Raw genomic sequence first — 25,155 nt, 5'->3', positions numbered from 1 at the left:
CTGGATGGTCAGATCCCGGCCTCCTGAACAGCCAGGGTGACAGGCGTGAGCCACCGACTGTGCCTGGCTTAAATTCCCGCGTGCACGCACCGGTACTGAGGTTTGAACTCAGGACTTTGCACTCTTAGTTGGCTTATTTGCTCAAGGCTGGTGCTCCACCACTTGAACCACAATCCTCCTTCCTGGCTTTTTGCTCGTTGATTGTGTTAGGTTTTTAAAGTAGGTAGCCGGTAAAGGAGAACGCCATGTGGTATTCAGGCAGGAGAGAACGTTTATTACCGAACTGCTGGCCTGTGGCCGAGAGGATCCATGGCCGGAGAGAAGGGAGAGAGAGAGAGCGCGCGACCCCCACCCAGCCCTGCTTTATTTAGGGCAGGGGCAAGGGGTGTGGCCAGGTGGATTAGGAGGTGACCTCAGGGAAAGGGGAGGTAACTGCCTCCAGGTCTGCAGGTTACCCAGGTAACTGGGGGGAGACTTAATGAGGTGGGGGCAGCTACCTGGAGCCCTCAGGGAGAGGACCTAACAGATTGGATTTACCTGCCAGGACTGGCTTTCATTAAACTCTCTTTTAAATGGCCTGGGCTTGGAGCTGCCAGTGAACAGTCACCCCAGCTCTTCTCCATGCTCTGTCTGCAGCGAATCCACAGACACCCCAACTCTTCTCCATGCTCTGTCTGCAGCGAATCCACAGACACCCCAACTCTTCTTCATGCTCTGCAGTGAATCCAGACACCCCAACTCTTCTCCATGCTCAGCAGTGAATCCACAGACACCCCAACTCTTCTCCATGCTCTGTCTGCAGCGAATCCACAGACACCCCAACTCTTCTTCATGCTCTGCAGTGAATCCAGACACCCCAACTCTTCTCCATGCTCAGCAGTGAATCCACAGACACCCCAACTCTTCTCCATGCTCTGTCTGGAGTGAATCCACAGACACCCCAACTCTTCTCCATGCTCAGCAGTGAATCCACAGACACCCCAACTCTTCTTCATGCTCTGCAGTGAATCCAGACACCCCAACTCTTCTCCATGCTCTGCAGTGAATCCACAGACACCCCAACTCTCATGCTCTGTCTGCAGCCAAGCACGCTCACGTGTGGGCCTGGCCGCTGGGCTGCACGATCGCACTTGCCCACCTGCCCCTAGAGGTCTCTCCACGGGCCTTCAGGCCACAGGCGTTTTCTGGAAAGTTCTTGGCAAAGACTTGGCGCACGCACGGGGGCTCAGGAAGAGGACTTTCCTGGGAACCATCTGAGCCCCGCGTGGCCTTCAGCCCTGGCGGTGATGTCCCTGGCGCCCAGGGCGGGCCACCCGGCCCCGCGGGGGCCCCACCGGGCCGGCGGGCGCGTGGGCCGGGCCGGGCCGCCCCCCTCCGGCCCCGCCGCAGCTCGGGGCTCCGAGGCCCGGTCGCCGCCTCCGGTCGGCCACGCCGGGGCTCCGGGGCGGGAACGCAGCCCGCCAGGCCGCGCCCGGCCCGAACCGGTTGGAACCAGCGGCGGGCGGAGCCGGGCGCGGCCCCCGAGCTCCCCCTGGCGCCCCAGCGGCCGGGGCGCAGCGCGCGGCCCGGGGGAACCGGGGAACCGTCTAGAAAGCACTGGAGCCCGCGCGCGCCCCGGGAGCTGTGACCTCACCGCCCGTGGGGACCCGCGGGGGAGGCTGCGGGGAGCCGCCGCGTCCCGCCACCCCGACCCCCTGACCCCTGACCCCTGCGGGGGGCCGCGGCCACCCCGACCCCCTGACCCCTGCGGGGGGGGGAGGGCAGGGGCTGTGGTCACCCCACACCCTGACCCCTGCGGGGGGGGGAGGGCAGGGGCTGTGGTCACCCCACACCCTGACCCCTGCGGGGGACTGTGGCCACCCCGACCCCCTGACCCCTGTGGGGGGGGCAGGGGCTGTGGTCACCCCACACCCTGACCCCTGACCCCTGCGGGGGGCTGCGGCCACCCCGACCCCCTGACCCCTGCGGGGTGGGGGGGGGCAGGGGCTGTGGTCACCCCGGCCTCATCCCCTCCAGGGTCGCGGTCATTACCCGCATCCAGGGACAAAACCCTGAGTCACAGCTGCAGACCGTTTGGTTGGAAGACTCGTGTGTGAGTGTGTGTGCGTGTGTGAGTGTGTGAGTGTGTATGAGTGTGTGAGTGTGTGTGAATGAGTGTGTGAGTGTGTATGTGTGAATGAGTTGTGAGTGTATGTGTGAATGTGTGTATGTGCATGAGTGTGTGTCTGTGTGTGTGTATGTGTGAATGTGTGTATGTGCATGAGTGTCTGTATGTGTGTGAGTGTGTATGTGTATGAGTGTGAGTGTGTGTATGTGTGAGTGTGTATGTGTATGAGTGTGTGTGTATGAGTGTGTATGTGTATGAGTGTGTGTATGTGTGAGTGTGTATGTGTGAGTATGTGTGAGTGTGTATGTGTGTGTAAGTGTGAGTGTGTATGTGCATATGTGTGTATGTGTGTATGTGTATGTGTGTGTATGTGAGTGTGTATGTGTATGAGTGTGAGAGTGTATATGTGTATGAGTGTGAGTGTGTATGTGTGTGAGAGTGTGTATGTGTGTATGTGTATGAGTGTGTGTGAGTGTGTATGTGTGAGTGTGTATGTGTATGAGTGTGTATGTGTGTGAGTGTGTATGTGTGAGTGCATGTGTGTGAGTGTGTATGTGTGTGAGTGTGTATGTGTGAGTGCATGTGTGTGAGTGTGTATGAGTGTGAGTGTGTGTATGTGTGAGTGTGTATGTGTGTGAGAGTGTGTATGTGTGTATGTGTGTGTATGTGTGAGTGCATGTGTGTGAGTGTGTATGTGTGTGAGTGTGTATGTGTGTATGTGTGTGAGTGTGTATGTGTGTGAGAGTGTGTATGTGTGTATGTGTGTGAGTGTGTATGTGTGAGAGTGTGTATGTGTGTATGTGTGTGAGAGTGTATGTGTGTATGTGTGTGTGAGTGTGTATGTGTGAGTGTGTGTATGAGTGTGTATGTGTGTGAGTGTGTATATGTGAGTGCATGTGTGTGAGTGTGTATGTGTGAGTGTGTATGTGTGTGAGTGTGTATGTGTGAGTGTATGTGTGTGAGTGTGTATGTGTGAGTGTGTATGTGTGAGTGTGTATGAGTGTGTATGTGTGAGTGTGTGTATGTGTATGTGTATGAGTGCGTATGTGTGTGAGTGCATGTGTGTGAGTGTGTACGTGTGAGTGTGTGTATGTGTGAGTGTGTATGTGTGTGAGTGTGTATGTGTGAGTGTGTATGTGTGTGAGTGTGTATGTGTGAGTGTATGTGTGTGTATGTGTGTGAGTGTGTGTGTATGTGTGCGTGTATGTGTGTATGTGTGCGTGTATATGTGTGTGCACTGGAGCTTGAACTCGGAGCGGGGCCCTGTCCCTGCGGTGTTTTGCTGGGGCGGGGCTGGCGCTCTGCCGCCTGAGCCGAGGCTCTGCTTCCGGGCTTTGGCCGGTGCGTTGGCGGCCGCGTCTGCTGGCGCTGCCTGGCCGTTTGTTCGGCCTCAGATCCCGATCCGAAGCCGGGCGCTGGCGGCTCGCCGCCAGTCACAGCGCTCAGGAGGCTGAGGACTGCAGTTCAAAGCCAGCGGGGCGGGAAAGCCGCAGGGAACCGCCAAGCGGCTGGAAGCAGAGCTGTGTCTCACGCGGTGGAAACCAAGTTTGGAAGGCATGAGAAAGAGTGGAGGCAGGCGCGCGCTCTGGGCCTGGGCAGGCTCCTTCGGGCTTCGGGGGTTCAAGTTCCCGCTCCCCGTCTGAGCGCCGGGGCGGCAGGGGGGGGGGGGTGGGCCTTCGCGGTCGCTTAGCTTCTCTGTGCCTCCTTCCCGTGTCATCGCCATGGGGACCCGCGGAAGGCCCGGAAGGGTGTGCGTGGTGTAAAGCGTTCACCTGCGGTGGTGTGGGCAGAGTGGGCAGAGGGCTGCCTCCTTCCCGGACATGGACGAGCGGCTGCCAGGGGATTTGGAGCTGCCCTGCCAACTCCTGAAGACCCTGCTGGCCAAACCCTGTGCCCAGAGCCAGCAGGACGGACGGACAACGGACAGACTGCCTTCCTTCCTTCCTTCCCTCCTTCCTTCCTTCCTTCCTCCCTCCCTCCCTCCCTCCCTCCCTCCCTCCTTCCCTCCATCTCTCCTTCCCTCCATCTCTCCCTCCCTCCTCCCTTCCCCTCCTCTCTCTCTGCCTCCCTTCCTGATCTTCCTGTGCCAGTCCTGGGGCTTGAACTCATGGCCTGGGCATTATCTCTATGCTGCTTCTGCTCAAGGCTAGCACTCTACCACTTTGAGCCACAGCGCCACTTCTGGGGTTTTCTGTGTATGTAGTACTAAGGAATCGAACCCAGGGCTTCCTGCATGCTTGGCAAGCGCTCTACCACTAGGCCACGTTCCCGGCCCCCTGAGTGATTCTTTTCTTCATTTAGGCAGCAAAAAAAAAAGAGCCAGAAGTGGTGGCATGACTCAAATAGTAGAGTACCAGCCTTGAGCAGAAAAAGTAAAGCAAGCGCACGAGGCCTTGGGTTCAAGTCCCAGTCCAGGCACAAAAATGAAACAAAACAGGAAATGATGGTCTATCTGTTCCAGAGTCAAGCATGAACCGCTGTAACAGCTGGATTGAGGAGGTGGTGCTGGGCTTAAAGTTGTAGAGCGCGAGCCTTGAGAGAGAGGAGCTGGGTCAGGGACAGCGCCGGGGCTGAGTTCAAGCCTCGTGACTGACAAAGAAAAAGCTGGGTCACAGTGTTTGCTCTCGAGTCTGTCCCTGGCCGGGCGGCCTGAGGGTTCAGCTCCAGAGCTGTGCTGCACCCCAGACGGATCGGTTTGCTTTTTGCTTCCCCAAGAAATCCATCTTTTTGCTGGGAAAAAAAAAGAAAAGAGGGCTGGGAATATGGCCTAGTGGTTAAGTGCTTGCCTCGTATTCATGAAGCCCCGGGTTTGATTCCCCAGCACCACATATATGGAAAACGGCCAGAAGGGGCGCTGTGGCTCAAGTGGCAGAGTGCTAGCCTTGAGCAAAAAGAAGCCAGGGACAGTGCTCAGGCCCTGAGTTCAAGCCCCAGGACTGGCAACAAATAAAAATAAGAGAAAGCTGGACTGACAGCCAGTGGTAGCCATAACATCTGCTCTTCTAGGAAGCAACAGCCCCCATTTGTGCGTGCCGTGGCCCCGTTCCTGTCCAGGTACACAGCTGATCCGCGCGCACGCTGCTTCTCCCCAGCTGTGATTTCAGGGGCTGACTTTTTTTTTTTTTTTGCGTTTTTAGTTGGTTGTTGGGGCTTGAACTCTGGGCCTGGGCGCTGTCCCGGAGCTCTTCAGCTCGAGGCTCGCGCTCTATCATTTTGATCCACAGCACCACTTCTGGTTTTCTGGTGGTTACTTAGAGCTCAGCGTGTCACGGACTCTCCCGCCGGGGCTGGCTTTGAACTGCGATCCTCAGATCTCAGCCTCCTGAGTAGCCAGGGTTGCAGGAGTGAGCCACCGTGCCCAGCAGGGCCGGCTTTCATATCTGTGTCCCCTCGAAGATTCCTGCGCCACACGGGTTCCTACATTTTTCATAAGAAGCATTTATATGAAGACGCACGTTGTCTCCATTCCCTTTCAGATCTCTCTCTCTGAAGTTCCAACTAAGGTCCGGCTAGGAATACAAAAAAAATCCTGCCTACAAGTTTTCCGTTTGTCATCTGTGGATGAAAACAGCCTCCAGGAATGAGCAGACCTGCACGGAAAATGTAGAAACAATTAGCCTGAGGGAGAAAAGTGAGGTGAGGTGGGGGGGGAGGGGGAGGGCTGGCTTTCAGGTTCTGGGAATTCCTGACTGACTGGCCGCTGTGCGCATGCGCCGTGGCTGGAGACTAAATTATGCATGGCCGCCGCTAAATATTTCATCCCTCCTTAACCATTATTTGCTTTGGTGCAGCTAAAACGGGAGCAGGAAGGCGCAGGCCGGCACCGCAACACTATCGACCTTTGTCACCCTTCCTCCCCTCAAAAGCTGCTTCCAACGCAGGGGGGCGGGGGGGGGGCGCGTGGGAAAGGGGCGGGCGGCGGCTGGGGGGGCTGGACGGGCTCAGGATGGCGCGGTGCTCCGCGGGCTCGCTGGCTGCAAACCTGCAGTTCTAGGACGGTGGTGGTGGTGGTGGTGGTGGTGTGTCTGTCTGTCTGTCTGTCTGTCCTGAATACCCCTGGGAGCCCTGAGCAGTGGGGGACAGCGAGCGTGGCTGAGTTTCCCCACCCACGGCAGCCTGTGCAGCCGCTTCAGGGGTTTCTCCCTTCCCCCCCTCCCCTCCCCCCCCCCCATGCCAGTCCTGGGCTTCGACTCCGGGCCGAGCACCGTCCCTGAGCTGTTTTGCTCAAGGCTAACGCTCTAGCACAGCTTCACGTTCCGCTCCCTGGGCTCCGTCTGCCAGGCTGGTAGGGGTGGAGTCAGCTCCACCGGGCCCGCAGGGGCCTGTGCCCGCCAGCCCGGGCGCCTTGCGGAGCACGGACCGCCAGGAAGCCCCCTCTGTCCATCCGGCTCTGAAGCTGCTTCCCAGCTGCCTGGAATCCTAGCTACTCCGGAGGCTGAGATCTGAAGATCGCCATTCAAAGCCAGCCCAGCAGGGAAGCCGATGACACTCCTTTCCAAATAACTTCCAAAAGAAGAACAAAAAAAACAAGGCTGGAAGTAGAGCTGTGGCGCAAGTGACAGACTACTAGCCATGAGGGACAGCGCCCAGCCCCGAGCCCAAGCACCAGATCAGCACACAGCTTTTTTTGGGGAGCAATGAGCCCCTTACTAGGGTCGGGGAAGAAATGGTTCAGCCTCACAGAGCCAAGCTGAGCACCCAGCGCCCCCTGCCCCCGGGCGGGGCCTCGCCCTGAGCCGGTCCTCCCGTGGTCACTCCGAAGTCATCTTGGAGTGTGGGGAGGACAGCGCTCGCTCATCCCGCCTTCCACCCGCCAAGGCTGGGGTCCCCCCCCCCCCGGGCCCCACCTGTGCCTGGCTCTGCCACTGTGCTTCAAATGCTGCTCTTCCTCTCCCCGCCAGCCTGGCCTGTACAACTCCGGGTGTTTGGAGCTACACTCTGTTTCCACAGCCCCCCCGCACATGTCCTCCACGATGGCGTTTTGGGGGTGAGATCTGTTTGCAGTCACGGTTCCTGGGGCTGCCCTTGCACGCACGCGTGCGTGGAGGCTCACGCCGCAGGCCAGATGTGTGCATGTGTGAGCGCACGTGTCTGGTGTGGACTTAGGGGTGTTGCTGAGTCAATGCGCTTTCCCAGTTCTGTAGTGGCTCAGGCACAGGACTGGAACTGGGGACCCCCCTCGGGGGGTCCCTCCCGATTCCAGGTGTCAGGTCCCCCGGGAGAGACGCGGGGTCCTGTGCTGCTGGTGGGGGAGCCCCACAAGGCCCTGCTTCCTCTCCCCAGCGCTCCCCGGGTTTCCAGCCCCTAATGAGTTTCTTCTCTCATAGGGACACAGCAGTGGAGACGGCCCCCAACCTGCGGGGGGGGGGGGGGAGGGGGAGGGGGAGGGAAGCCGACATCACAGGACCCGACCACAAAAATAGTAAGGATAGCCAGGCATGGCGGGTCACACCTGTCACCCCCGCTGCTCGGGAGGCGGACACTGGAGCTGTGACTCAAAAGAGGTAGAACTCAGGGGCAGCGCCCAGGCCCCGAGTTCAAGCCCCAGGACTGGCAAAAAAACAAAAACCAAAAAAAATGAAAGCAAAAGGGAGTTGAGAACTTGGCTCAAGTGGTAGAGAGCCTGCCTACCCAGTGTGAGGCCGGGTGTTCACACCTGTTTGCAGGAGAATGCTAGTCTTTCCTGTGGCGGGGTTTTGTATTTACCATTGCTAACGGCGAAACCTAGCAAACTCCCTGCCCATCGCCTCCTCAGCGCTGGACGCCCAGCGAATGGCAGGCGCTGGTTCGCACGCTCCCGTGAGGGCCAGCTCGCTGGTTTCCCCATGTTCCTCCAGGCTGCGCCTCCGTGGCCCAGTGGCCCGCAGCGGCCGGCCAGGCAGACCGTCCCAGCCCGGGCTGCGGTGGGCGCGCGGTCCCGGGGCACAGATCCCCTTCCCCGTGGCGGAGCCGCAGCCCGGGGCCACGAGGGGCTTTCCCTTGGCCAGTGCTGCGCCTCTGTTCTTCACAAGCGCTGCCCATGCACGCGCACGCACGCCCGAGCCCCGAACTCAGGGCTTGGGGGCTGTCCCTGACTCAAGCCTAGCGCCTTACGACTTGAGCCACAGCTCCACCTCCTACTTTGGGCTAACTGGAGGGGAGTCTCCTGGGCTTCCCTGCTCAGGCTGGCTTTGAACAGTGGTCCTCAGACGGGGCCTCCTGAGTAGCCGGGACGACAGGGCGACAGGGCGACAGGAAGGAAGGCTGTAAACGGGCGCTCCGCCCCGCGCCGCCCGGGGAAGCCCATCTCCTGCAGCGGCTCTCCACCCGGCCTGCGCACGCCCAGTTGCTTCTGGATGGGAGGCTCTCACGCAACTCAAACAAGAACGGAGCCTTTACACAAGTCTATCTTTATTTGTAAAAAATAATATACAACTAAAGCTAATTTGATTTTTAAAATCAAACTTCATTTAGTGATAATGTCCATTTTATAATAAAATTGTAGTAAAATACTGACATTTGATAGTTTAAACAAAGTATCATTCATGTAAAAATCATGTTTAGCATGTAAAATTTAATTAGAAAATTCATAGTTCACAAAAGTACATATATGTTGTGGATAGCTTGAGAACAATGTTATAATTTTACTTAAGATACAGAACAAAATTCACAGTTAGGCCTGACATGTAGTACTATAAAATTTTACACTGGATTAACTGATACTTCTGTTAGTAAGGTGCACTTGAAACAACTGATTGTGATGACCAGTGAACTCATACTGTATTGCGTAACAGAGACCTAGTGGTTTTTACAATGCTTAATCATGAGGCCAATAATTTAAATGACAGAGATCTAGTTGAAAACATAGTTTGTAGAATTAAAATAAAGAGTACTAGCAGCTTTGATTTACATTTCTATGAACAGACACAAGACAAATCTGTATTTTTACTCTTAAAATCTGTACAAAAGTCAAGCCCTGAAGTACGTTTCCCCAAGAGAAAAGTTCTAATGTTAAAACTTTGTTTAAAATAAAGAGAGGGTGGGGAGGGGGGGAGAGAGGTAGTGTGTACAAGCACTTTCCGGGAGCTGCTGGGCCCGGCACCAGGTCTGCCCCTTCTGCGGCCGTCTCCTCTGGCCTCTGTGGACTCCAGGGTGGGTCCGGCCTGGAGGGGACCGGGAAAGGGGACCGAGGGGGGCCCTCAGCGAGGCCGCCATTAGAGGACCATGCTGGGGCCCCGTGAACACATGGTGCGGGCTGCGTCCAACAATCTGCGTGTCATCTTCATCGTTACCACAGAGGGAAAAGAAAACATCCTTCAACACGGAGTCGCGTGAGCCTTCGTGGTGCCCAGGACACGGGGGCGGGGCGTCCGCGCCGCCCCAGCAGAGCATTCGTTAATAAATACATAGGCCCCGGGGGGACTGCGTCTGAGTAGCCACGGAGCTCAAGGTCTGGCACCGGCCGCGGGGCGCCGAGTGCACCCCGGCAAGTAATGAGCGCTGCTTGTCGGAAGCGGGCGCTACGTGCTCCTCGCAAGTGGGGGCAGTGGCCCCCGAAACCCCCGCGACGGGAAGCCCGGCTACTGAATGAAAAGTGCACGAGTGATTCCTGGGAGTTTTTTGAATCCAGTGATTCCTGGGACCATGAGAACAGGTGGAGAGAGCCCAGCCCAGCACAGAACGGCGACAGGGGCTCCGGGGAGGTCAAGGCTGGGGGGGGGAGCCCGAGGTGAGACCCGCCAGGCCCCCTGGGAACCGGCCTGGCGCTAAGGCTGTAGACGCGAGGGGACCACGGGTGTCTCAGCCACGCGGGAGGGACCCCGCAGCCCGCTCGCTGGACTTCTTGCAAGCTGGAGAAAACTGCATTTGAGAAAAGAATGTTACAGTTAAAACACAGGAATGGTTGGGGATTTTTTTGCCAGTCCTGGGTCTGGAACGGGGCCGGGCGCTGAGCCTGCGCTTCAGTGCTCACGGCTGGCGCTCCGCCGCTTGAGCCACGGCGCCACGCCCGGCTCGGTCTGTGTGTGTGGTGCTGGGGAAGGGAACCCGGGGCCTCGGGCACGCGAGGCGAGCGCTCTACCGCGAAGCACAGTCCCAGCCCGGGAATAGGAACTTAGGAAGGCTACCGGGCCGAGCCCGACCCCGGGTCAGCCCGGCCCGCACTCGGCGCGCAGCGGCAGCGGAGCTCGCGATCCCATCCGCGTCTGCTCCCTCCGGAGCCGCGCGGTGTGCGGGGGTGGGGAAGCCCGAGCTCGCGGCCGAGCCCACGGGCGCCGTGGCGGTCACAGGGTGAGGATGGTGCCGGCCTCCTCCACGAGCGCCTGGCCGGGGGCTCGGGCGTGGTCGCGCTCCGGGCCCGCGCCGCCCCCGGCCCCGGAGGGCAGGAAGCCGTTGTGCGGGGACTCGAAGCTGAGCTCGATCTGCGTCAGGGACTCCAGGCTCTCGGCGTCGGGCGCGGCCCTGGGGATCAGCCGCGGCAGCCCGCCGTCCTCAATGACGATGTCCTCCTCCTCGCTGTCCTCGTCCCCGGGCTCGAGGCTCGGCTCGGCCGGCGGCGGGCCGCCCAGGCTGGTGTCCGTGGACTGGCCCGAGCTGCCCGAGGCGCGGCTGTTCCTGACCACGTTGTTCCTCTGGTTGGCCGGCCGCACGGTGACGATGAGGTTGTGGCTGTTGGCGATCATCATGTCCGTCACCTGGTCGAGGCTCTTCCCCGACACCTCGATGCCGTTGACCTCCAGGACCTCGTCGTTGACGGCCAGCAGCCCGGTGCTCTGCGCCAGGCCCCCCGGGACGAGGCGGGAGATGAAGATGCCCGGGACCTTCTCCAGGCCGTGCGGCGTGACGCGGACGCTCGAGCCGTCCCGGATGTAGAAGCCCAGCGGCTTCTCGGTGCCGTACTTGTAGAGGCGCACCCGGCGGTGCGTCTCCGGGAGGATGTCCACGTCGATGATGGACGACACGGGCCGGAAGTCCTGCGGCAGGCTGATGACCAGGTGCGGCTTCCTCCGGTGGTGGTCGGGCCGCAGCACGTGGGTGAGGACGTTCTTCTTCTTGATGAGCGTGTCGGTGCCGAAGGCGCTGTAGTCCGCTTCCTCTGTGGAAAAGTCAAACCAGACACGATCACCGAGGGGCCGGGCCGCTCACGCCCGCCTGCGGCCGGGCCGGGGTGCGGGCCACAGTGAGGACGGGCTCGGCGCGCGCGGGCGGGAGGCAGCACTCGGGCGCGCTCCCGGCGACCTTCCACCGCGCGGGCCTGGAGGCGGGCCTCCCAGGCTGCTTAAGCTGCTCCCGTCAGCCTCGCGCCTGCTCCAGCCTCAGTCTCCCCAGCCGCTGACCACAGGTGTGCAGCACAGCACCGCACTGCGCGCTACAAATGCTTTCTTTTTGTGCCAGTCCTGGGCCTTGGACTCAGGGACTGAGCACTGTCCCTGAGCTTCTTTCTGCTCAAGGCTAGCACTCTGCCACCTGAGCCACAGCGCCACTTCTGGCCTTTTCTATACATGTGGTGCTGGGGAATCGAACCCAGAGCTTCATGTATATGACACAAGCACTCTTGCCACTAGGCCATATCCCCAGCCCTACAAAGTGATTCTCGAACACCATTTTATAGCAGCTGCTTTCAGCTGAGTGCAGGGGCTCACATTTGTAATCCTAGCTGCTCTGAGGTCTAAGGCCTGAGGTTGGAAGCCAGCCGGGACAGAAAAGTCCAAGAGACTCTTATCTCCACTGAACCAGCCAAAAAGCCAGAAGTAGAGCTGTGGTTCAGGTAATACAGCAGTAGCCTTAGGCAAAAAAAAAAGGGGGGGGGGCTGGGAATATGGCCTAGTGTCAAGAGTGCTTGCTTTGTATACATGAAGCCCAGGGTTCAATTCCCCAGCACCACATATACAGAAAACGCCAGAAGTGGCGCTGTGGCTCAGGTGGCAGAGTGCTAGCCTTGAGCTGGAAGAAGCCAGGGACAGTGCTCAGGCCCTGAGTCCAAGGCCCAGGACTGGCAACAACAACAACAAAAAAAGCTCAGGACCAACAGTCAGGTCCTGAGTTCAAGCCGCAGGACCACCACAAAAAAGGAACAGAAAGCTGGCAGCCAGTGGATGGGGTAGATGCCAAATGCTTAGGGTCTGGGTCTTCTGCAGATGAGCCCGGCACTCCTGCCCTTCGCCGGGGTAGCTTTCATTTCCCATAATGGGAGGAGTGTACGGTTTTCAACTTTCCCTTCACTGTGTGTAATAAGGGACAATGACACTGTCATGCGGTCTAGTGGAACATACAAGAGGGAGTGGCAGGGTGCCAGCGTTGAGCACAAAAAGCCAAGAGTGCAAAGCTCTGAGTTCAAGCCCTAGCACTGGCATGCAAATGCATGTGTGCATGCATGTACACACACACACACACACCCCACACAAGGTGCTGTACGAGGGGAATTCCAGCCCTGACGCACTGGGACCCGCTTCGCACCGGCTGCCCACGCCTCTCCCCATGGGAAACCCGACCGAAAAGCTCCAAATCTGCATAGTTTGGCATGGCACCCACGCTCCGTGTGAGCGCTGGCCGCGGGTTCTCAGAAGCGACGCGCCCGGGACAAAGGCAGCTTTGTGCGCCCATCTAGCTAATCAGTTTCCAGCCACTGGGAAAGGGCCGTGCTGGCGGGGCGCCAGGGCGCAGGGCGTCGGCGTGGGGTGTAAAGGTGAATGTCCGCGGCCGGCACGGGCGTCCCGCGGCGGGGACCCCAGCCCTCCTGACTCAGGTGGGAAAAGTCCCCTCCTGACTCACGCCTTCCGCCCAGGATTCCTCCACAGCCCGGACACGGCAGCGCCTCCCGCCCCGGCCCCGCAGCTCCGGCTCCGAACAGAGATCCACCACGGCCTCCCTCATCCCCCACGCCACCCGGGCTCCAGCGCTTCGGCCTCCTCCACGTGACCGCCTCGGCCTGCCTCTCCCGCCCGCCACGCCGGTGCGCGGGGCAGAGGGCCCCCCGCCACCGCGAGCAGCACACGCGCCCAGAGATGAGAGCAGGGGCTGGAGGCGCACGCCTGGCACCCTAGCCATCCGGGAGGCTGAGATCTGAGGATCGGGATTCAAACGCCAGCCAGGGCAGGAAAGCCCACGAGACCCTTATCTCAATCAACCACCAACCCCCACCCCCTCAGAAAAGCGGGGGGGGGAGGGGGAGTAGTGGCTCAAGTAGCAGAGCAACAGCCTTGAGCAAATAAAAAGCTCAGGGACAGTGCCCAGACCCTGGGATTCAAGACCCAGGACCCACACACGCGCGCGTGCACACACACACGCACACACACCACACACCACACCCACAGTGAAGGAAAGCACTCTCCTCACACAGAAACAAAACACAGCCCCAGGGAAATGCTCCATAGGGCCTGCAAGAAAATTTTTTGCAGTCTGCACTCCATGTGAAGTTGAGAGGGAGGCAGGAAAAAAGAAACAACTGTTTAAAATGTTCTGATTGCTGAGGAGGCTGAGATCTGAGGATGGTGGATCAAAGCCAGCCTGGGTAGGAAAGTCCATGAGACTCTCATCTCCAGTTAACCACCAGAAGGCTAGGAGTGGAGCTGTGGCTCAAAGTGGTAGAGTGCCAGCCTTGAGCAAAAGAACTCAGGGACAGAGCCCAGGCCCTGAGTTCAAATCCTACTATCAAAGGATAAAAAAAGTCCTGATCCTGGCCCATCAAGTCGTGCAGTGCTGGGCACGCCTGTAATCCCAGCACAGGAGTATGAGGCCTGCGTGAGCCCCATAGCCAAGCCTCGATGTAAAAACAAAACAAGCCAAACAGCCTGTGTTTTAGGCACTGGGAGCCACTGGGTTCCTCTCGCACAAGCGGCCATAAGCAACACACAAAGGAGTCATCGGGGCTGTGTTCCCCAAGAAACGCAACAAGACCAGCCAGCAGCCCGCGTTCACTGACCCCATTCTAATCCAGCGCGAGGCGTGGCAATCCTTGAGAGGGCTGAACGTCACCATAAGCAACAGTCAGATTTTGCGGACTCTTCATTTCCCATACAGAAAAATCAATCACCAAATATTAAGCCCGCTGTGCCCGACCAGGCCCTGCGCTCCGGGTGCTGCCCGGTGAGGACGCAGCAAGTGGCAATCAAATAAGCAACTCACGAGGAAGGCCGGCAGCTGCGGTGCAGGGGCCGAGGGGGCCCGGCCTGGCTTGTGGTGGGGGGACAAAGGGCTTTTCTGGGAATGTGAGGAACCAGGGGGGCGAGGAAGGTTCCAGGCTCAGGGAGCCACCCACAGGAAAGTCCAATGGAGGGACGAAAAGCAGACAGCAGGCCTCCTGGAAAGTGTGACAAGGTCCCCAGGCGGGGAGGAAAAGCAGGGATCTGGAGAGAGGCGGGAATCTCATCTGGTTTTTCCACCCCTGAGCATCTCCCCACACCCCTGGCGAGCTGGAAAAGGACAGGACGGAGGCTCTGCAGGAATGTGGCGGGGGACAGGAGGGTAATTAGAGCACTGTTCTAGCAGGCCTGGGAGGGCCGAGAGCAGGCATGATAAGGGCCTATGACATCCGGTTTACACCCGTGTCACACCTGAGATGCGACTCCACAATTCCTTATTCAAGATCCCGAGTGGGCCCAAGCTTAACCTTCTAGTGTTTCTCCTCGCTTCTCCGAATAAACCCAAGATGAAAACATATCTGTCCCATTTACAGAGAACAGCGGGAAACGGTGCGGTGGCTCAAGTGCTAGAGTGCTAGACTTAAGCCAAAGAAGTCCAGGGACATCATCCAGGCCCTGAGTTCAAGCCCCAGGACCAGCTCAGAGGAACTGGGGTGTGGATCCTGATTGGATCTTGGGGGGGGGGGGGGTGTCACCACCAGGATGTGGACCTGGAAGTCGTCTGGCACAAAGCTGGAAAAGCACACAGTGCCTGGCTCAGCCCCAAACCTCCGGGAGCAGCGTGGTTGTCTCGAAGGTACAACTTGGAAGGATTTCTATTTTCACTAGCGCTTAGTGCTCAGTTGCAACCTAAGCCAGAAAGGGGGGGGGGGCTCTGTGACCCTCTCATCCTTCTCCCCAGTCAACCAGGACAGCCCCAGGGCTCCGGGAAGAGCCAGAAGGAGGGGCGAAGGGGGACCCGTCATGCAAAACCTTTTGGGTTTTACTTCTGAGATTATAACCTAAGACACAGGTCACAGGGTTTTTCCCCTGCGTTTTTCCCCTAGCAATAAATTGTTTCAATAGCGGAAGAGGTAAGATTGACCAAGCAACACTGTACTCAGAGCCTATGATTTATGGAATTGTAACACCTGTGAACAACCGCTTAATAATAACTCACTGTTATTAAACATTCTCTTGCTCCATTTTGCTGGCACTCGGGCTTGAACTCAGATCCGGGGTGCCGTCTCTCAGCTCTTCCACTCAAGGCCAGAGCTCTGCCACCAGAGCCACTGCTCCAATTCCCACCTTTTGTTGGTTAATAGGCGATAAGAGTTTCTTTTGTTTATCTGCCTGACCTGGCTTTGAACCTTCCGGACCCTTCGCTCTCCGCCTAGGATTGTAGGAGGCGCGAGGCGGTGCGGCTTCCCAAGCACCGCAGTAACTCCATCTTGGAGTCCGCGCTACGGAGTGCTTTACACATCCAATCACGAGCGTGCGCGCAAAGAAACTTCGCTCCGTGGAACAGCAGATTTTAAAAGATTACGTGGCTTTAAAATCCTTTGGGGTTTTTTAAATCACTGTTTGGGCGATGAAGTGCAGCTACCCTTAATGCCACGCTTTCTACTTGTTTCAGTAAAGGTTTGCATAAAATCGGCTTTGTTTGAGAGGAAAGAAAGTATGAACATGACTCCCGCACGCTAGGAGGGTGTCCTGATCTAGACACCGGGCGGGCGGGGGTGGACAGGATGGGGGTGAGGCAGGTCACGTGGGCCTGGGAGGGGTGGGAGGCCCCTGCTCCCACCCCCACCCCCGTTGGCTGGGCACAGCAAGGCGGCCGCCCTGACACAGCAGGAGAGGAATGCTGTCCGGGGAAGCAAAGGCAGGCCCGTGCCAGACAGCAGCAAGCTTGCCAGTCCGGGGACAGAATGCCAGCCGTGGGCACGCGGGACACGGGAGGGGAGGCGGGGCTGACGGCCACGCACGCAGGGCAGGCCCTGGCGGCCACGCAAAGCCCTCACAGAACCAGCGAGACCGCAAACGTACTTTCACACTTTGCTGGTCACACTGGTGTTCCATCTTTTGTTTTTATTAGTATTTACGTTTATCTTTGCCAGTCCTGGGCATTGGACTCAGGGCCTGAGCACTGTCCCTGGGCTTTTTTTTTTTTTTTAATCAAGGCTAGCACTCTACCACTTGAGCCACGATCTACTTCCAGCTTTGACTGTAGTTAATTGGATAAGAAACTTTTCCTGGCTTCGAACCACGATCTTCAGATCTCCTGAGTAGCTAGGATTGCAGGCATGAGCCACTAGCACCGGGCTTTCTTTCTATTTTTTGGATGGCATAGGGATTTGAACTGAGGGCTTCATGTTCTCGCTTGGCTTTCTTGCTCGTGGTTGGTACTCTGTCATGCCTCCAGCTTTCTGCTGATTAAGTGGAGACGGAGTCTCATGGGCTTTTATTCCCAGGCTGGCTTCACACCTCCATCCTCCAAATTTCAGCCTCCCGAGGAGCTAGGATGACAGGCCTGAGCAATTTTAGCACTTGTCTTGATTTCTAAATCAAATCTAAGGGCTATGAATTGTACTGCTCATTCCATTAATTGAAAACAAAACACCTGCCTATGCATAAATGTACTATATGCGTATGTGTGCATGTGTGCGTGTGCGCGTGCGTGTGTATGTTTTAGAAAAAGCCTCACTATGTAGCTTAGGCCCCTTGCCTCAAACTTCTAGCTAATGGGATAAGGATAAGTACCAACACACCCAGCTCAGATATACTTCAAAACAATAAAAATATTCAAAGGGTGACTTAAAAAATTGAAGAGATTATGTCACAACACCAAAAAGAAATCGTTTTCTGGGGGAGTGGGGGTGGGGGTGTGCTTGAACTCAGTGCCCGGGTGCTGCCCTCCTTGAGCTTTTCTGCTCAGGACTATCTTGCTTTTACCACTTCAGCCACAGCTCCATTCTGGCTTTCTGGTGGTTAATTGGAGATAAGAGTCTCACTACATTTCCTGCCCCAACTAGCTTCCAACGATAATCCTCAGATCTCGGCCTCCTGAATAGCTAGATTACAGGTGTGAGCCACCAGCCCCTGGCACAAGAAGACATTCTAAAGAGAAAACTGAAGTACAAAGTGTTGAGATGCACACCTATAATCCCAGAACTAGTGGGACTGAGGAAGGAAAACTACAAATTTGAGGTCACCCTGAGCTACATTATACACAGCAAGACCCTGTCTCAAAAATCAGAAAGAAGGAGCTGGGAATATGGCCTAGTAGCAAGAATGCTTGCCTCGTATATACAAAGCCCTGGGTTCGATTCCCCAGCACCACAATATATAGAAAACGGCCAGAAGTGGCGCTGTGGCTCAAGTGGCAGAGTGCTAGCCTTGAGCAAAAAGAAGCCAAGGACAGTGCTCAGGCCCTGAGTTCAAGGCCCAGGACTGGCAAAAAAACAAAAACATCAGAAAGAAGATGTCGTGGCTCACTTCTGTAATCGTAGCAACTTGAGATTGGAAGGATTGTGGTTTGAGGCCAGTCTAGGTAGAAGAGTTCAAGACTCCCTTGTCAAGGAAGAGCTGGACATGGTGGTGACTCACCTGTCACCTTTGGCACACAGGAAGCCTACTGCGGGTGGCTCACACCTGGAAAAGCAGTAAGACCGTCCTTATCCCCAAAGTAACAGGTAAACATCAGGGCTGGAGGTGTGGCTAGGCGGGAAGAACACCTAGCCAAGCAGGTTCAAAGCCCTGAGTTCAGATAGTTGCAGTTTAAGAAAAACTTTTAAGGACTAGAGCAGTGGCTCACATGGTACAACACCAGCCACGAGTGAAAAAGGCCAAGAAAAGAGCCCAAGGCCCTGAGTTCAAGACCTAGTACAAACACACACAAAGAAAACATTCTGAGGCTGGCGGTATGGCTCAGGTGGTAGAGTGCCAGCGGAGCGAGCACAAGGCCCTCAGTTCAAACTCCAGGACGGCAAGAACAAAACCCAAGCCAAACCTCCACACATTGCAGACAAACGCCACTACACTAACGTCACGGGTGTTCTCAGTCACTTGTTAACACAGAGAGACTTAGGCAGAGCACACGTCCAGCAGGTTCCCAACCAAGTCCAAGGGTCCTAAAGCTTCCAAAAATCCCCCCGCGGTCAGGGTCCCCCGGCCGCACTCACCCTTCTTCTGGATGAAGATCCGGAGCAGCGGGTTGGCTGTGGACACGGCCTTGTGGTAGTTGTCGTCATTGTTGATGGGCAGCAGGTCTCCGTGGATGTCCGCGTAGCCCACCAGGACCTCGACGTTGGGGATCTTGTGCACGTGCTGCAGCAGCCCGTAAAACTCCTCGAACCGCCCGGGCTTTGACCGCTCCAGGGAGAAGCGCCGGAACTCAGCTCCGAACTACAAACGCGAGCGGCACAGGAAGTCACTCGGGGACCCAAGGAGGTCGCACAGCAAACCAAAACCAAGGCGGGCACCGTGGAACCCGCCCGCCCGCAATCCCAGCTGCTGAGGCTGAGCGTTCAAGGTCAGCCGGGGCAAGGGAGTGAGACCATCGGAAAAACTCCAGAGGAAAAGGAGAAAGTCTACCGGCAGCGAGGAAAAAGCAGCGTGGCGTGAGATTGTGCCTCCCGCTGGGGCGTCTACACAAAGATGCAGGCTGGGCTCCCCCCTCCCCCACCCCCACCCCTCACCCCCACCCCCGGCCCAGCCCAGGTCTCTCGGGAAGCTGTCCTGCAGGGACTCAGCTGACAGCCATGTTCTCCTCACTATGGTGGTTGGTGGACCAGACACGCCATGTCCAGATCTTTAGTCTGACACTGGCCTAAGCGTGTCCACCTCTCCCCCATGTTCCCATGGGGTGTGGCAGGAACCACGGCAGGTATCCAGAGCCGACTAGGCCGGGTGGCTCAGCAGTCTTCCCCCGGGGAAATAGGAAACAAGCACTTAAATACGCGGTGCATACGTGTGCTACATACAACTCTCCTGAAACTCATGAAGTAAACGCAGAGCCGGGCGCTGGCGGCTCGCGCCTGTCATCCTAGCTACTCAGGGGGCTGACGTCTGAAGATCGAGGTTTGAAGGCGACCACAGGCAGACAAATCCCCATGAGACTCTTATCGCCAATGAACCACTCAAAAACCCAGAAGTGGCGCTGTGGTTCAAGTGGTAGAGTGCTAGCCTTGGGCACAAGGAGGCTCAGGGGCGGCACTCGGGCCCTAAGTTCAAGCCCCACAACCGCCATACACACACACAGAAAGTGTTTATGTGCTTGGCCCAGGACGAGGCCCCAGAGACCAGAAGGCTCAGCTCTGCTTCATAAGCTCCCCAATTAGTGGGTGAAGAGAATAATCACCTCAGGGAGGCGGCAGGAACCCCGCCGCCAGGGAGGCAGCCCAGGGCCAGTGACGGTCACTGGCCAGTCTCCAGCCCACCCCACACCTCTGCTCTTCCAGGCAGATCCAGGAAGTGGCTCTCCTTCAGCCCCAGTGAGAACTGTGGGACTGGCCTGGTATTTCCTCCACTGGGTTTGGAAACTTAAGAAGATTTATTAAGCAGCCTCCTTCAAGTAAGTCTGGGAAACCATGGGTCACTTTGACTGCCCCTAGGGATCACCGTGAAGACCAGCGCCCGAGAGGCCGGGGTGCAGGTAGGGGCAGAGCCTGGCCTACCATGTTCTAGGCCCTGGGCTGTCACAACACACAAGCAAAACAAAACACTTTTGCTACTGTTGTTGTTTTTCGTCCAGAACCAGTGGCTCGTGCTTGTAATACTAGCTACCCAGAAAGCTGAGATCTAGAGAACCTAGGTTCGAGACCAGCCTGGACAGAAAAGTCCATTCGTTACAGTTAAAAAACAAACCCACATAACAAAAAGCAGGGCTCAGCCCAGTACCAGTGGCTCACGTAATCAGAGCTGCTCAGGAGGCTAAGCTCTGAAGATCGCAACTCAAAGATAGCCAGGGCAGGAAAGTCTGTGAGACTCTTTTCTCCAATTAACCACCAGCAAACTAGAAGTGGCCCTGTGGCTCCAAGTGGCAGAGTGCTAGCCTTGAGCAAAAAAGCTCAGGGCAGCACCCAGGTTCTGAGTTCAAGCCCCAGGACTGACAAAAAAAGCAGGGCTGTAGTGATGGCTCAAGCAGTCAAGCACCAAACTAACAAGCTCAAGGCCCGAGTTCACAAGGCCCTCAAAACTGCCGAGATAAACCCGTTTTTAGGCCTAGGGTATAGCTCACGTGGAGCACCCCACAGCAGGCGTAAGATCCTGGGTTTGATCCTCCAGAACTGCAAAACTTTTTAAGCCAATGTTTTCCCAACGGGCTGACTACGGATCCTGTTTTTCCCCTAAGTCCCAAGGAACAGCAGGTAACACGAAGAGCCGGGAGCAGCGTGAAGCCGCATGGAGACGCCTCCGTGCCCAGGCAGACTGCGCACTGATCTGCGGACTCGCTTTCCCCTCCCTCCACCGCGGTCCCCAGCTCTCGGCTGGCACCAAGGCGGCTGGAACTTCACTGGCCCGACGCCCCTCCCCCCTCCCAAGTTTGCATCGAAGTGAGCACAAATCCACTAAACACAAATAGTTAAAATAGTTCTGGAGACGCGTTCCTGAAATATGAACACTGGCATTTGTCAAGAAAGTCAGGTGAGTCACACTGAAAGATCTCAGAAAGTCTAGTCACACCTTCTCGTTTGGGAGTCAATAAAGACTGGGGCCCACCCTTCCTATCAGCGAGCCCGTGATGCTATCAGTCAGAGTTTCTCCTCCCAAGAGTTTCTGACTGCAGTCCCGGCTCACACTCGTCCCCTCCCCCACCAGCTGCCCGAGCGAGCGACCTCAGGCACTCACTGTGAACACCCATGAACACCACACCAGGGGGCCAGGCGCCCCAAGGCTCAAGCCTGAGCCCCCAGCTACACGAGGCTGAGACCTGGAGGACTGAAGTTCAAAGCCGGCTGCCACAGGAAAGTCTGTGACACGCTCATCTCTCCCATTAGCCACCAAAAAGAGGGACATGGAGGTGTGGCTCCAATTCCATCAGCACCCGTCCGGTGGGGAGGGGAGCCGAAAAAGCAGGCCCGGAGTTCCAGCAGAGAGGAGAGAGACAGAGGAGGGAAGAAGGGAGATACAGATACACACACACACACACACACACACAGAAACAAGCTTCACAGACGTGTCTGTGCTTTTGCAAATGCCGGCAGGGAGAGGAGAGACCAAGAGAAATAGTGATGCTTCTTGCAAGAAAATAAGTAGGGAATTTTTTTTACCACACGGACAAAATTACCGTGAAAAAGTTAAGACTCCATCAGTAATGGTTCACTGTGTGAACCACTTATAATTTCTTGCCTGCTCTTCTGAGTGGTGGACACACAGAATGCATCACCCCCCCCCCCCCGCCAGCCTACATTCTAGAAAGGCAAATCTAACTGAAATATTCTGCCTTCCTAGGAATAATGGTTGGGAAGGTTTATGGCTTCAAGAATGTCCCAAGGTTACTTATGCTTTTCATGGTGCTGGGGTCAAATCCAGGCCTCATACAGGCCAGGCAAGAAGAGCTCAGCCACTCCCTGGTCCCCCAGCCTAGGCCCAAGGTTGATAAAGGACAGCACCAGATTAATTGAGAACTTTTCCAATGCTAGGGAAACAACTAGGAAGATAAATCAGTCGCCAGCGAAGTCACATGATTGCTGGTATCACAAATTTAACTAGTCTTATATTTACATTATCCATTATTTCTATTATCTGTACTACCTCCACTGGGTAAAGATAACCAAGTTGACACTACTGTTTTCCATGCAAAAGAACAGGAGAGAAAAGAAGAGCCCAAAAGGAGAAGCCACAAATTGCCTGGTCTGGGCTAAGACCTCTTCCTAACCATGATCAGTTTGGCAAAACTGGACTCACTACAGCAGGAGAAAGGAAACGTTCTCACAATCCTGGGCTGGGGGCACTGGTCGGCGGTGGAGCACCGGCTTGGCACGGGTTTAGTCCTAGGTTTGCTCCCTGGGAACGGGAGAGGAACTTATGCCCAAATAGTTGAGATGACAGACATGAAGCTGGGTGGGGCGTGGCCTGCCTGCAATCTTGGGACTCATGGCTGAGCCGAGGCAGGAAGGTCACCAGGGAAGAGGCCAGCCTGGTCTACATAGCTACGTCCTGTGTCAAGAAAAGATGACATGTGTCCCTTAATGCACCGAAAAAACAAAGGTATAATGTATCCGCAACACCTATGCACAACCTAAGGTGCCACAGATGTACGCAGCCGGGACACGCTCTACCTAACGTGAGCTCTGCTCCCAATGACGGCTTGCCTGGAGACACGGTTCACTACGAGGACAGGGTGCCAGGTCACCCACAGCATGCAGCTTAGACCTAAGTATGTAAAACATTCAAAAACCAGCAGGCAGAGGAGGAAGACAAAAAAAAAAAAAAAAGCCTGAATTTCTAGTCTCTGCTCCCTCTCCTCGTCTCACTACTGGAGACAAATTCCTACGATCCTACTTATCAGTATACCTACGAACTCTACTCATTTTTTCCTATGATAAAAAACTAAAGACTCACTCCCCAAACACGGAGACCATACACGGTGGAGTTTTAGGATTATGCAACATCCCCCCTCTTCTTTCTTTTCTTACCTCAGCCCTCACAAACCCAGGAGAAGGTGTCACTGCTGGTCCCTAGCCTGAGCTTTTCAGCCCCTTTACCCCTAGTCAGCTGCAGCCGAGCCCCACAGGCAGGGCCCAGGGCCCAGGGCGAGCGAGCACATCTTAAGCTGCTCTACACACATTTCCGTTTGAATTAATCATTTCTGCCATCAGTATGCGTCCTCATATACAAGCTTCTTTTTTCTTTCTCCTTTGGAGATCTTTCTTGCTAGGTAGCCCAAGCTGGTCATCCGTCTCTCAATCCTCCTACCCTGGCCTCCTGAGTGCTAGGCTTACAGGTGTGTGTCACCACACTCTGCTTCTTATGCTTCAAACGTGCTTAAATCACAATCACACACACGAACGTAGGTTTCCCTGGTGTGCTTCTTAGAGAAACACGCAGAACTTTGCTATCAACCCTAGACAATAACACTATTTTTCCCCCCCTGGCTCTCGGCAGCTTGCCAGGCGATACTCCAGTCACTCCTTGGTCCTGTCCTGCACCTTCCCGGTAACTCCTCATCAGTGAGCCTCATTATTTCTGAAGTTGATACGATTTTACATTTCTCCTCCCATGTGGTCTGGCCTTCTCCACTCTATCTTAAACGTTCCCAGGGCCCGGCCAGTGTCTTCTGCTTCGTGTTCTGGAAGGTCCGGGCACTGTACCGGGAGAAGCCTGTCCCGCAGCCTCCTCGGAGGAGGAGAGGAGTGGGCTGGGCCGGCCCAGGCCCCCCGTGCGACCCCCGAGGAGCTCGCAGCAAGTGCTCCTCGCTGCCGCGACCAGCTTCGGAAGAGCCGATCCCCGGGCGGCCCGGCTCCCAGCCCCGCAGCACCCCGGAGTCGCCGCGGGACGGGCGGACCTCCGGCGGCTCCCCACGGTAAGGGAAGCCGAGCGCGCGCGCTCCGCTGGGAGACGGCGCGCACCCCGAAGTTGGAGCCGGGCGCAGCCCCGCAGGGAGGCAAAGCGAACTTCCAGCAGCACCCCGAGCTCGGGTGGCGCCCCGCGGCCGTCGAGGCTCCCGGCGGCGGGGGCGGGGAGGGAGGGAGCTCCCCCCAACCTTCCCGGGCCGCCTCCCGCGGGGGGCGCTCGGCGCCGGCTCCGCCCCTGAAGCCGGAGGGCGGTCGATCGCTCCGGTGGGGTCGGGTCACCCGCGGGCGCCCCCGCCGCCCTCCCCGGCAAGTTCCTCCCGGCACCCCCGGCCCGGCCCGGGCGGCGCCCCGCGGCCTCCCCGCGCGGCCTCGCACCTTGCTCTTCACCTCCATGGTGCCCAGGCAGCCGCTGCTCGCCCCGTGCCGGTGGCCGCGGTTCATGCTGAGCGTGGGGCCGGGCCGGGCCGGGTCGCCCCTCCGGAACGCGGCGGGGCGCGGGCGCGGGGCGCGCCGGAGCCCGGCGCCTCGTCACCGGCACCTGCAGAGTGGCGGCCGCGGCCCGGGCGTCGGCGCGGCGCTGCGCGCGGCCAGCTCCTCCTGCGGCGGGACCGACGGTCAGGCTGGACTGGCGGCGCGGCCGGCGGGGACGCGGCTCCCTTCTACTCTCGGGGCCCCGGGGGCGGCGGCGACCGCGGTGGGTGGAGAGGGCGGAGCGGAGGCCACAGGCGCCGCCGCAGCCTCGCTCTCGGCCGCCACGGCCCCCCCACCCCGTCCGCCCGCGCGCCCGCGCGCCCGCGCCCGCGCGCACCCAGGCCGGGCCAGCGCCTGGGCGCGTGCGCGCGCTCACCTGCAACCCCCGAGCCGCCCGGGCCGCTCGCGCTCCGCCCACACCCAATAGGAAGCGCGCACCTGCGCCCACAGCGCCAACCAATCCGCACGCGCCTTGCGCGGTGCGTGGGCGGGCCTCTTGCGCGTAGGCCACGCCCACGAGCACGCGATTGGTCTCGCGCTGAGAGGGAGGGGCGGATCACCTGAAGCCGTGGGTCTTCTCTCGGGACCCAGCAGGAGAGGGGAAGAGCGCATGCGTCGGCCTGGGAGTTCCGCCCCGGGAAGGCGGTACGGTGAGGCCTGCCGGAAGCGCGAGCGCACCTGGAGAGAGAGCGAGAGAGAGAGAGAGAGGCTCGGCCTGGGGTGCTTTCTGCGCACGCGCGGCGCGCCGGGGGCCCGGCCCGGCTCGAGGCTCCCCGAGCTCCGCGCGCGCGGGTCGCACGCCCGCTCGGGAGGGCCGCGCGCCCCCGCCCCGCGCGCCCCCGCCGCGGCGCGCTTCCCGGCCGCCCTGCGGGTGGTGGGGTCCCTGCCCCCCGCCCCGGGCGCGGGGAGCGGAGGGAGGCGGCCCCACGCAGGCCCGGGGACCGCTGGCCGCCCGCCGGGC

The 25,155-nt window shown here is 57.9% G+C and overlaps 1 protein-coding gene across 1 annotated transcript; it reads right to left on the bottom strand.

Moving 5' to 3' along the window:
• Positions 1-10,368: 10,368 nt before the first annotated feature.
• Positions 10,369-24,487, bottom strand: Pard6b (par-6 family cell polarity regulator beta). The gene is made up of 3 exons (XM_048349618.1): positions 24,099-24,487; positions 18,387-18,609; positions 10,369-11,180 (listed from the first exon to the last, which is right to left on the bottom strand). The coding sequence occupies exons 1-3, from the start codon at positions 24,162-24,164 to the stop codon at positions 10,369-10,371; spliced, it is 1,101 nt and encodes a 366-aa protein (XP_048205575.1). The 5' UTR covers positions 24,165-24,487.
• Positions 24,488-25,155: the final 668 nt, after the last annotated feature.

The sequence above is a fragment of the Perognathus longimembris genome, chromosome 6 (genome assembly GCF_023159225.1).
Source record: "Perognathus longimembris pacificus isolate PPM17 chromosome 6, ASM2315922v1, whole genome shotgun sequence".
NCBI lineage: Eukaryota > Metazoa > Chordata > Mammalia > Rodentia > Heteromyidae > Perognathus > Perognathus longimembris.
Note: the sequence above shows the minus strand (reverse complement) of the source record. Positions and strands in the feature narration are given on the sequence as shown.

Coding starts and splice junctions, on each gene's coding strand:
- Pard6b (XM_048349618.1), bottom strand. CDS start 24,164: ATGAACCGCGGCCACCGGCACGGGGCGAGCAGCGGCTGCCTGGGCACC. Junction 18,610..24,098: donor CCATGGAGGTGAAGAGCAAG/GTGCGAGGCCGC, acceptor TCGCGTTTGTAG/TTCGGAGCTGAGTTCCGGCG. Junction 11,181..18,386: donor GATCTTCATCCAGAAGAAGG/GTGAGTGCGGCC, acceptor ACTTTTCCACAG/AGGAAGCGGACTACAGCGCC.